This window comes from Limanda limanda, chromosome 14 (assembly GCF_963576545.1).
Source record: "Limanda limanda chromosome 14, fLimLim1.1, whole genome shotgun sequence".
Lineage (NCBI taxonomy): Eukaryota > Metazoa > Chordata > Actinopteri > Pleuronectiformes > Pleuronectidae > Limanda > Limanda limanda.
Window position 1 is genome coordinate 6,118,825 of NC_083649.1, and position 13,335 is coordinate 6,132,159.

The 13,335-nt window shown below is 43.3% G+C and overlaps 1 protein-coding gene across 1 annotated transcript in view; it reads left to right on the plus strand.

The window, feature by feature from the left end:
- zbtb16a (zinc finger and BTB domain containing 16a) overlaps positions 1-13,335 on the plus strand; it is a 150,449-nt gene that overhangs the window by 47,473 nt on the left and 89,641 nt on the right. The window contains exon 3 of the mRNA XM_061085685.1: positions 8,103-8,200. Coding sequence (XP_060941668.1) covers positions 8,103-8,200 — 98 coding nt within the window. The remainder of the gene's footprint in view (positions 1-8,102; positions 8,201-13,335) is intronic.

Sequence of the window (13,335 nt, forward strand, 5' to 3'; positions counted from 1 at the left end):
CTGGTTCAGAAAATAGAGCCGGTGGCGGTGACGCACGCACACACGCCCGGCGCCCGGCTGGATAAATGCAGCGCACTTATACGGAGCTTTTCTCGTCTAATCGACCACTCGGAGATCTTCACGCTACACGCCATTCACCGGTTCACGCACACACTCATTCACAGGTTTTTTTTGGCTTCGGTGTTTAGCTCAAAGATACTTGGACGTGAGAGCTGGGGGACAAAACCAGTGACCTTCCCATTATAAGATGAGCGTCGGAGCACTTTAACTAATAGCAGGACGCCGCTACTCCTCCTATTATCGTGTTTTTCACCTCTAAACACAGCCTGTGGTTTTTAGTTTTTATCCAAAATATGATCGGGCAGCATCACCATTCCCCTCTCGCCCTCGCTCGCCGGTCCCTGTGTGACACGGTCCGCCTCCTAATGGACTGGAAACTCACACTGGGGGGGCTGGGGTGGGGGGGGTGGGAAATAAAAGTCCCTTGTCCCCCCCCTCCGCTCCGTCTCTGAACCAGAATAAGAGGCGGCGGGCGGCGGGACACTGCAAACGCTTATGGCCACATTAGGATCAGCCACCAGAGCGACACAGAATTGCCTCGTGCATCATTTGGGCTTTGTTCACCATGACAGCGAGTCGTGTGTGTGTGTGTCTGTGTGTGTCTGTGTGTGTGTGTGTGTCTGTGTTTGTGTGTGTCTGTCCGCCCCGTGCTTTTATCCCCGGATGGATGAACCATCGGTCTGGGTCTAACTTCTCGAGTGCATTATCCCACTTCATAATTTGTGAAAGTCTTTTTATTGACCTTTGTTTGTGGAGTGTTTTCTGTTGATGGCGCCCCCCCACCACCACCCCCCCCATCCATTTTATGCCTCGTGATTTTCCTTTTTTGATCGTTTCACATTACGGCTCCGACTTCAATATTTTTAATTCAGGGATGGTTACAGATGATATTTGAATTGTTTAGTTTATTTATAATCTGGTTTTACAGTATCAAGGCAGTAATTTGTGTTGCTCTGACCCACAATGTTGAACAATACAGACATTATTCAAACCTTATCAAACCACATTTGTCCTCAGGAAAGGAAAATACTACTTGTGTTTTAATTAAATCAATTAATTTCAGTTTAATGCTTTAGTGACTGTAACAGTTGCTGAAGACATAAACAAGAGGCCTCCTTTAGCAACAGCATTCCTGTGCTTTGGTCCAAAACTTCCCAATATATAAATGGAAGTAAATTTGGTTAATTTGTGTATTTTACTCTAGTTTCTAGTGGTTTAAAGAGACATGAGAGTACAAGGTCAAAAACTATCATGGAAAATATCTAAATCTTTAATTATTCAATATAGGAAATTTGTAATCTTCATGTCTTGACCTTGACCTGATTTGCCATCAATTTCTTATAAATAATTAATATCAACTTACAAATACAAATCTCCAAAGGTGGCTGTAGTTTTTACTTCTTAACAAATACCAACACACAATGAATATTGATTTATCATCATTTTTCATGTTTCAAACTGATTTTAGAAACGGGTGAATTAAATCTCTCGGGCTCTTTGCCACATCGGTACAAGGAGATAATACTTCATCTAATAAGCCTTGAAGTAAAATATGTATTTTTGATCATTCAACGAAATACATTTGTCAAATTTAGCAGAATTAGAAGTTGTATTTGTGGATCTTTAGCAACTTAGGGTCAGATCCATCGGATACAAGCGACATTACCATTCATGCACTGGTGTCTCTCAGCCTCCTGATGAATTTAAGACCATTTCACTTTTCTTTTTATCTCAGATGTGTCATCAGCTCGTCTCTTAATTTTTCCATCACTTGGTTTTTGGTGCCGTTCACTGAATATTGAACGATTTCACAGCCGCTTGTGTTCGACAAGAGCAAAGTTCGAGGTCTAAAACACCATCGATGGGTTTTCAAATGGACACAAAATTTGTTATTCAATGATAATATGATTTGTACAGCTTTCATTTTGGACAGAGACACTTCACAGGGAGTGAAATAGATCATTATTTAGTGTTTTATGCTCAGCTAACAGCTAATGTGGGAGAAACAAACCAAACGTTTCAGATGGCGACAGGAGGAGCTCGCCATCGCTCTGCTACTTAACTCTGAGCTCTACTCGCTGGCCCTGCTTTCTCCGATTATCTGTTGTTTTTCATCTGATCCACAGAAATAATGAAGACACACACACACACACTAACACACACAGAGAGAGACGCAGCTTTTCCTCAATTTACCACCTCTTATCAATCGCCTCCCTTTATCTTTTAGTGTTTTCTTCTTTCCATCTCAACCCTCCATTCCTCTTTCTCGCACAGCTTTTATTTACGAACATTGTTCCAGGTTGTTTTATAGCTCCCCTCAGGACCAGGGAGGAGGATGGAAGAAGGCAGAAAGAAAAAATAAAAAAAAGATGGAAAAATAAAAGATGAAAGGATAGAGAGCAACACTCAGGGCTGCTGAGGGAGAAATAGATTCTGGGCAGGCAATGAGAAATAAGTGCAAGTCATCAAGCACGGCCCTGCTTGGCTTTTTCCCTTTTTCCGTCTAATAGTTTAGATGTGGTGATATGAAATGTTGATGTGCGCTGATCAGCATGAGTCCCGGGCAGAGTCATTTGATTTAATGAGGCTTGGCAGTCGTTCCGCTGCCTGTGTCAAAGCCCAATCATGTGAGATGTGGATGAGTCAAAGCCATCGAGGGGACGCTGGAGTTATTTTCACTTATTGTATTTGTTGTGGCACGACAGAGTATTAGGGGCCACTTACAGGCAGAAAGATAAATCTGTGATCAGGAGAATAAAGTGGCCGTATTACAAGAATAAAGTTGTAATATATTACGAGAAAAAATTCACAATTTTAAAGGAATAGAATGTTGGTTTTGGACGATATTTGAGAGGGAGGGATATCGGAACATCATGGAGTGTCAACTTCAGGATTTTAGAAATAACAAAATATCAAGGATAAAACGTTTTTATTTCCAAAAACATCTGTGATTTCAAGAATAATGTTTTAATATTACAAGATTAAAATCGTAATATAATGATAATTGTTATAATCGAATGACAATAAAGTCATAATTTAAAAGATACACATCTGAGACTTAGGTTAATAAAGTGCTGAAGTGCTATATAACTTTGTTATTAGTGAAACTAAAGTTTAACTTAACAAGATGCTCCACATTCAACATCTTGAAGCACACAACAGGCTGATCCTCTGATTACGACTTCCTTCTCGTAATATTACGACATAAAAATATGACATTATTTTCATAATATTACGAGTTTATTCAGGTAATATCACCACTTGGTTCTCAAACCCAGATTAATTCCCTCTGTAAGTGGCTGTAACATGTCGTCACATCATAGATCACTTTACTCTGACTTTTATTTTCCACTGTCAATCAGACGAGCAGCAGAACAGGTGGGAAGCTCCCGTCTCCACCGAATGAGTTGGTTATGAAATATGGCGAAACAAGTCCGGCGGCAAAATGAAGAAGAAAAACGAAGTGGTGAATTACAGGCGGCAAGCTGTTGCTGCTCAATAACGCCGGCCTGTAATCCACTCACATTTCATACACACACACACACACACACAGACACACACGTGCGCTCACACAGCCTCGGTCGGGCTGCGGTTTACGAGCACACGCGCTGCACGAGGTGATCAGCATATGTTTTGTTGACATAAATTTCAAATTTATTGCCGTTGTCAAAAGTGACTGTTGGACAAAGTCGATTATTAACGGAGTAAATGGCCTGAGAGAGTTTTATGTGAACTTCCTTAATGGCTACAGTCAGTCTGTTTCTAATCACCTCCCTCTCTCCCCAAGCTCCCACCCACCTCACACACACACACACACACAACTCATCATCTATTTCAGACGCACAACATGGAAGCCGTGTGTGTGTGTGTGTCTGAGTGTGTGGAGGTCTATCCGAGCTAAATCACTGAGCTGAGACAATATTTTACTATCCTTTTACATTTCATTAAACTTTGCCGGAGCTGAATCACAGTATATTATTAGCTCCGCTTAAGCACATAAATCATTCGGAGGCGTATTAATCACCCGAAATGCTTTTTGTTTCTAATTATCATTTCATTCTATGGAATCCAAATCTGCGAGTGCACCATCGTCGTGGTTACGCTTCCTCCCAGTCCTCAGACCAGTGCTTTACTGAGCTCATATATGTGAGGTGACCTTGGTTTCCTGTCTAGTGTCTCTCCTGTTGGAAATATTTGAAATTTTATTTTTACCTTTGAATCATCGTGTAAAACCTCTGTTCTGGATCATCTGTGATTCGCCTCAATCGTGACTCATTAAGTTGCAGTTTAAAAATGTGGCTCCTTCTTCAGAGGAGTTCCACGGAAACGCTTAGTTCTTTAGAAAGGAATGATGTCAAACTTTGTAGAACCACATCATGGTTACGTTTGTTTCGACGACTTTAACCTTTCGTAATGTCCAATGAGGAGCTGGTGAACCTGTAGTGTTCGACTGGTTGTGGAGTTTATGTCCCTTGACTTCCAGTTAATAAAGCTGGTGTGTCTTAAAGTGGGAAACTGAGGTTAGTAGTTGACGTTATGATGCAGGTCCCCGGTCTGATGATGAAGAATGAGCCAACAATCAAGTACAATGATCCAAATGTGTCTGTTGACAACAGTCTGAGCCGTTCCTCTCTCGAAACAGTCGTAAGTCACTGCAATCCAATGTGTGCATTAGCTGCTGCTGCTAATTCTGTCATCATTGAACCCACTTTATATGTTTTAGAGGCTTTACATTAAAAGGAGAATGGCTTCACACCCTATGGACAAAGCCAGAAGTGCTTCAAGTCCTAAACCTGTCCTTTTACAAGACTAAATTACTGGAGCAGCTGCTGTTGCCATTCTGTTGAACATCCAGTAATGTGCTGTTTCAGTGTGTAGTGTGAGCTGTTGCAGTGGAATTCAACAGGGACACACACTCACAGACACACACACAGCACTTGGCTCATCCACTCTTACATGTACGCTGGAAATACATGGCATTGCTTCCACTTCAAGTGGCCTTAATAAGTCCGTCCGCACCTTATCAGTTCTCTGTCTGCAGGGCACAATGGTCGGATTGAGCCGGGACACAATGGGCCTCTGAAAGCCTTTGTGCCCTGTGTGTGTTGTGTTGTGGTTTACCACTTGCGTGAGGTTTTCCCCCCCTTATCAGACTGAAAGTGTGTGAGAACATCACCTATGATCCTTTAAAGGGAAACAGAATAAAAAAAAATCCATTTCAACCCTCGGCTTTGTCCGTTCGGTCGTGTTGGTTTGTGTTGTTGAATTTGTCTCGTTCCCGTGGACGACTCTTCAGAGACAGAATTACGTGAAGATGTTTTTTTTTGTTGTGGTTATCTAACAGTAGAGGTCGAGGGTCGGTCCTTCAGAGGTGAAGCATTCGATTGTTGCTGGTTTGGCACCAATCACGGGGCAGGGATTCCTCTGCAGAGGTGGCAGGAGTCGCAGTTTGTCTCCTGGCAGTTTCCTTAATAGGCCCGAACGCCATGCATCAGTCTGGTGCAATTGCTATCGATCTGTTTCCACTATATGTGTAACCAAGAGCAGCACGTCGGTGGCATACAGCCTCTGATGGCGTATTGTGGTGCCTGCTCTTCGTCAGGCTGGAATACCTCTGCTGGTCGTTGGAAGCTAGGAACTGTAATGATATAAAATGATAGAGGACTCTGCTCTGCACCTTCACAGATTGATATCTCACAGTCTGAGAGTTTGCTTTCCTCCGTCTCTCTGTGCCACTCGCTCCTGTTTTGCCTTTTCAAGTTTCCCCTTCTCCCTTTTGGGGGCATTTGACCCTTACAGGCCCTTGTACTTACCCTCTACTTGCCAAAGGGCTGTTATTTTGACCTTGGTTTCTAGGATCTCTTCACTGAATTTCGAACCTCGACAACGGCAATCATGATTTCCTCATTTCAGATTTGTCCTACTCTTCTTTCCGGGGTTTTACAGGAGCTTTCAATGCAATTAATTGTCATTTAACTCATACTGATCTTAATAACTCCTGCAACCATTGCCAAAGGACAACATAACGTCTCTGTGTCTGTCTCAATCTCGCCGCCGCCCCCCCCTCCCACCCTCCCGAGGCACAAAAGAGAGCTGTAAATCAATTTGCATTCGACATCTGACATCAATCAGTCATGTTTTGGGGAGAGTGGCACCGCCTCCTCCTCCGCGGCTCTGCTGAGAGACACTAAGATGGATGGCTGTCATCTCGCCCAAGTTGAGCGGATCCCTTATCAAGGGCATTGTTTCCCCGAGACTGCACTCGGCTGATCGCTCTGCGCCACCTGACTCGTCGGCAGAGGCCCCACAATCCATCTGTCTGACGTTGTCTTGTTTTGTCTGCCAGAAGCACCGGGAGTGGAGAATCTGTCATAAGTCCCAGCGCATTTCGGAAGGGTATATATATTTCGAGCTTTGCATTGAGACTCTGGAAACATGCTCATCAAATTCAATGCAGACTTTTAGGGGCCAATATCAATATTTGTAAAATAAATATCATGCAAAACTCCTTAGACGTCGTTATAAAACCCTTATTTACAGTTCAAAACTTTGTACATTTTTATTATAAATGTATAAGTGCTTATTTGGAAACATAAAAAACTTATACAATATGTCTGTGAAAGGCTCATATTAACCAATTTTTTTTTTTATCCAAATAAATCGGTCGGTCAATATTTGTCAAATAAATATCTGGCAAAACTCCTTAGACGTCGTTAGAAAACCCTTATTAACGGTTCAAAACTTTGTAATTATTATTTCACTTTTTTACTTCACTTTTTATATCTTTTATCTCTTATATATTTTTATATAGATATGTTTATGTCTAAATAAATGTTACTTTGTATAAATATTCGAAAAAGTGAGTAAATAAGAAGTAAATAGTGAGTTAAATAAATAAATAAAAATAAATAGTAAATAGTTGTTTTTTTATTGTTTTTCTTATGTGTGTTGTATTTATTGTGTTTTTATGTTTCTATATCCATGGTATGCACCAATAACCAGAGCAAATTCCAGGTAGGTGTAAACCTACTTGGCAATAAATACCTTCTGATCCTGATTCTGATTCTTAATGTATAACTGCATATTTTTTTTATCAGAATAAATCAGTCGGTCGTTAGTTAAAAAAACACGACAACTATATGTTAACGCAACCATTTAGGAAGCTTATTGATTTGTGTCGAATCTGCTCCAACTTTAGGAATAAATCATGACAGTCCTGAATGTCCAAAGCCTTTTTGTACCTCTCTATTTGAAACTCTCGGGAGGCTTAGGGCACTGAGGCAGTTGTTTGGCAATTCCTGTCACCTTAATTGCTTTAGAGCACTTTCAGATACCTCTCAAGAATAATATGCTTTGTAATAAGCCGTGGGGTCTTTGGGGATTCTGTAACACAGAGAGTTGTGGGCGCAGACTTTATGTTGTCGGAGGTTATTTCGTTACCAAACCTTCGAGGCCTTAGCAGCCTAATCAAATATTGACCCTGAGCCTTGTCTGAGCTGTGGCGTTTAAACTGTGTTTCATCCTCATGGGGAAAAAAAGGACATTTCATAGCAGATCTGATTTTACTTCAAGCTGCACGTTATCGTCTGTTTAGTCAGAAACTGGCCCATAAATAGCTCGTTCACTAAATAGCTGCTGTGTGTGTTCTGTATTTAGCTTCTTATCCGTCTGCAGCTCTTGAGATGTGTGGAGCCGACGATCCCTCTGCTTGAACAGCGTCTGGTGATTTACAGCCGCGAGTCACGCCCGGCTGCTCCCTGCAGAATGATATGAGCGGCGGTTGGACGGCTTGTTGCACTGATGGTTATTGTTATGTGCTGATGTTATGATTTATGGAGTGTGACAGTTTTTTTTTTCCCACCCCCGAGGCTGCAAAAGGCCGAAACCTTTGGCCGGGCTCGGAGCCGTCAGCTCTGCAGCTGTAAAAACGACGCTTTGCCTCGGACGCCAAAGATCAATTTGAGCGATACGCAGGCACGCCAGCGACTTTCTAAGCAGCCGACTCCAGACAGTAATGTGTTTGTTTTGCTCTTTGTCAACAGGAAGATGCACAGTGGAATGAAGACCTACGGCTGCGAGCTGTGTGGGAAGAGCTTCCTCGACAGCCTCCGTCTACGGATGCATTTGCTGTCTCACTCAGGTGAGGAAATCAAACTAACCCAAATCACAATCATCATATACAGAGAGATAACAGAGGCACTTCCTGTTTCCTGGGGGCTGCTGCTGATTTTTAACGAATGGTTGAAATGACATAAAACAGCAGAGTTCTTCCCTTAGAATTGTGTTACTTTCAAGGAAGATGGAGATTAAACAACATTTTTTTATAATATGAGTCATTTGAAACTTTGTTGGAAATTCTGTAGAAACTAATGGAGGTCAGAGGTGAGCGAGCTGCTCATTAAAGGGCCGACCAATGGTTTGAACCCAATTATTTCTTATGAAAACTTTCCAACTTTGACCACAGCGTCCAGTATAACTTGGCTCGGTGAGTTAAATGACTTTTCAAATCAGTCTGCATTCAAAACTGTATATTGGCAATGAATGGAATCAGGACTCTGCCAAAAAATATATCAAATTTCACATTGTCAGAATTGGAAGAACTGAGGTCAAGGGTCAATATTGCTGAGTGCAACCGCTCCTATCAAAGACAACCAAGATAACCTGATATGTTAGATATTGTTCTAATATTCCTATATTTATATTCACCAAGGAGGTGATGTTTTCACCTGTGTTTCCTTGTTTGTTAAAAAACAAATGACTCAAAAAGCACTGAAGTAATTTGTATAAATGAGCCATTTTCCTCAATTTCTCAGAAAAATTCCCCCTGAATTTGTACATTTTAGTGAAGATCCTGATTTTACTCTGGATCTGATATGAAACAATGTTGAATCCGCCATTGTTTGGCCTTGGCGGGGGGGGCGGGAGGGATGTGTGTGCTCAACCTAAGTGCCTTTATAGTTTCCGTATTTGTTCACTTACATTTTCTATCAGTTCTATCTCCTCCTGAAGGATGCAGCCTTGCTTCCTCGGCTGCAGCCCTGAATTTAAGCAAGTTTCACGTCCCTTGAGATTTTCATTTTGTAAAATTGTTTATTTACATGAATGGGAAACAAAAAGATAAACCTGCGGCAGCGTGTTGGTTACGGTCAGTGATCGTAACGCTCGCCTGGTGAGGTGCTAAGTGTGGATGCTCTTTTTAACAGGATGTCTTGCAGATTTATACACTAATAGTCAAACTGCAGCCTTTACTCCTCCGTGAACCTGGTTAATTCACAGACTGAGTGCGTCAGTATAAATACACAGAACAGTACATAAATGGAAATAGATCTTTTATATTGCATTGAAGGAATCGACAATAGAGCCACACTGTAGACGCCGCAGCCTGCGAGCTGAACAAAGGGACGAGTTACCTCACACTACTTTATCTCTCTCTAAACATGCTGGGTGTTTTTCTTTTTAACATGTGAATGTGTAGCGTAAACCACTTTCTGTGATTTGTGGATTAAGTAAGTGTTGGAGCTCAGTGAATCTGAGCAGCTCTGGGAAACTCACCCAGAGAGGAGACCTGCACATCGTCCTCCTGTCACTCTACACCTCCGTGACATGAGAGGTCTGAAAAGTCACAAAACACAGGACGCATTGATTGGTCCGGCCTGCCACTGTTACACCCCACACCCCCCCCGAAACACACACACACACACACACACACGCGTGCCAGCACTCCCTGTGCACTGAGCCTACTTAGTGCAGCGCTGCTTTAATGGCGTGGGCCGCTTTTTATAGGCAGCAAAGAGCTCCTCGGTCCTAAGGCCCTAAGTGCAGATGGTTTATTGAGACACTGTAAAAGCCATGGGACCTCTGAGGGAACCCCTCCTGCACACACACACACACACACACACACACACACACACACACACACACACACACACACACACACAACCTCAAATCCATGTGTTGTCGTTGGCTCGTTGGTTCGAGACCTCTGTTCTGTTGGGTTCCCTCTTTTCCACCGGTCCCACTAAGTGGTCTGACGTGTCTACACCCCCACTCTCAGTAGATGGAAAACAATAATTGCCAAGATCATTTGTTTGTTTGTGTCTCACCAAATTCCAAACAATGAAGTGCGATTTGATTCTCCAAACGCTCCCGCTACGTGGTGACAGAGATGAATGACGGGCGCACGCTGGGCCGGGGAATCGGCTCAGCACCGCGGCTCAGCGTGGCAAAAACAAAACTTGCTCCAAGGAAATATTCACTGTTTATTTTGAAATTACAACCCCTGCTGCTGACACACACACCCCCCCAAACCACTGCTCGCTCACTTGTCAAAGCAGGGAGGAGAGAGAGAGAGAGAGAGAGCGCTCCGTCACAGGAACAAATGGGATGGTGATTGTTATGGAGATCTCCTTTCTGTCTCCCTCTGTTGTAGTTTGTGGGTCCATGGGCAGATGTTGTGTTTCCCATGTGGATGTCACAGCGGCTCCAAAGTGAGCGTGAATTTAAAACTGGTCTTAAAGTCGAGAGTTATGACAAAGTGGGAGCTGTGGGTGAGTCAAGGTAATCTGGTGCTCAGACACTTGTTGCGTGTTCCTGACGTGTGTGTGTGTGTCTGTGTGTGTGTGTGTGTGTGCAGTGCACTTCATGCTCCAGTGGGGATTATCCTCATAGAGCCGTGCTCAGACAGAAAGTTCAACTTTATGCTGGAGCTGTATTAGTCATCGTAGTTTTAACAGTAAAAGTTATGAGCATGCTGGTGCATTGTTTTCTTTATGTCCCCATGAGTCATAGTTCTACTCATTACTGGCACTTTTTAAATAATCCAAACATGGAGTTTTGAGCAGTTTGAGCAATTAACAAACATTTATATGAGTTGGTTATTCAGGGAAGTCTAGAAATGATGAAAAGGTTCATCATCAGGATAAAGATGAGGTTTGTTGCAGAGGAGGGAGATTCAAAATTGAACTGATAAATCTGTTAAATCTGTCGTTATGTCCGTGGTCTCTCACGTTTTGAAAATCGTTGAAGAGTTGAATATCCTCAAGTGGGCACCAGGTTTTAGAGATTCTCACAGAAAGGACTCAGGAGGCCTATTTCAAACTAAAACAGACTTTTGCTTATTTTGTAGAATCCTCCCCAAAACACAGGAAAGGTCCAAGAACACAATGGGGATCATAACAGTCAGGAACAGACACAAACACAACCATAAAGACAGGAAGTGGAAACAGGCCGGTGGGTATTAGATGTATTAATGAGGGAGTAGAGGCAGGTGAGAGGAGGAGGAAGAGGATGATGAGGAAGAGGAGGCAGGCCAGGTGAGAGTCTGAGATGAACATGCAAAACGAATGAAAGGATGAAGAACACGAGTCCACCTCGTTAAGTCCACTCTGACTTGTTTAAATAAATATATTGATTTTACAACCAATTATCAAAAATAATTGGGGTCCAAATACTGATTTATAACCATTCATTCATCCTCTAGGGATGCAAAAAGACAGAGTTGATGTGTTCTTATTCATTCAGTCACATTCAATCTGAATAAACATGACTTTTCTTGAGGTTCCATCAGGTAGCAGATTGTTTTTTCCTCCCTCAAATGAACATTATCACCATTTACGCTCATATTACAGTGAGAATCCTGGATTAAGGGTTTGCTTCATCTTCAGGAATCTAAACTGAAGTTGACTGAGACACATCAGGGTTCTAAGTATCTTATAAACATCTGTATTGGAAAGAAAGAGACTGAAACTCGAGGGTGGAGAGGTTACGTGTCTTTGTGTGATTTTCTTCAGGCCTGAGACAGACTCACTTCTTCAGTAAAGTATAAATATCTCCTGAAAAGTGTAGAGAGAGATTATGATAAAAGTCTTGAGATAACCACGGCGTTGGTTCCGTGAAGCGCTGCGACCACATCAGCAATCGTCACCCGAGCGCCGGCTTCAAACAGCTGCTGTGATGTCAACAGGTTAATAACGACTCTCAGTGTGTCTCTCTGTGACTCGAGGGCGACGACTCTGCTGATGGGAGATCAAATGGAAACAAAACACAAAATAACATCAGAAACCAAAAGGAAGAGCACGCCGTGCACGCCGCCTTGAGAGCGCCAGCCGAGCGGAAGAGGTGGGCAGGTGTATTTTTAGCGACGGTGGCAGCAAGTGCACAAACTTTTCTTTTCTTTCTTTTCTGTCTGTTCTCTCCTCTTTCTTTCTTGATGCTCGACTTCAACCTGAACTGTTCCACACATCAGGGTTTGATTCATCGGGCGCTTTGGTCTGGCGTGAAAAGGCGAGAGACGCAGCAGCGCCGGTTAGGGAAGAGACGGCGGCGGAGGCAGAGCTGCTTTGATAGTTTTTGTTGTCTCTGTCTCTTTTTTTTTTTTCTCTCCTCCACCTCCGCCTCCTCCTCCGTTTGACTTTCAAGGTTCTCTCTCTCCTTGCTGACGCCGCGTCTCGATTTGTATCGCGTCTCTCTCTCTCTCGCTCTCTCTCTCTCTGTCTGTCTCTCGCTCTCTGTAATGATGACACTTCACCGAGTCCCAAAACCCCTCAACCTCACAGCCACCCCCCCCCACCCCACTTCCTCCTCCTCCGCCACCGCCATCATCCTTCAGCTCGCTTCAGAAAAGACAGAATATTGGGGAGATGAAGCGAGAGAGTGGAGAGGCTCTTTGGTATGCACAGCGTCCTCCCCACCCCCCCCCCTCTGCTTTCCTCTCTGTCTGTCTGTCTGTCTGTCTGTCTGTCTGTCTGTCTGTCTGTCTGTCTGTCTGTCTGTCTGTCTGTCTGTCTGTCTGTCTGTCTGTCTGTCTGTCTGTCTGTCTGTCTGTCTGTCTGTCTGTCTGTCTGTCTGTCTGTCTGTCTGTCTGTCTGTCTGTCTGTCTGTCTGTCTGTCTGTCTGTCTGTCTGTCTGTCTGTCTGTCTGTCTGTCTGTCTGTCTGTCTGTCTGTCTGTCTGTCTCTCTCTCTGTCTCTCTCTCTGTCTCTCTCTTTGTCTCACTCTGTGTCTCACTCTCTCTCTGTCTCTCACTCTGTCTGTCTGTCTCTCACTCTGTCTGTCTGTCTGCCTGTCTGTCTGTCTGTCTGTCTGTCTGTCTGTCTGTCTGTCTGTCTGTCTGTCTGTCTGTCTGTCTGTCTGTCTGTCTGTCTGTCTGTCTCTCTCTCTGTCTCTCTCACTGTCTGTCTGTCTGTCTGTCTCTCTCTCTGTCTCTCTCACTGTCTGTCTGTCTGTCTGTCTGTCTGTCTGTCTGCTTGTTGCACAGAGCACTTGGCGGTTTGCCACT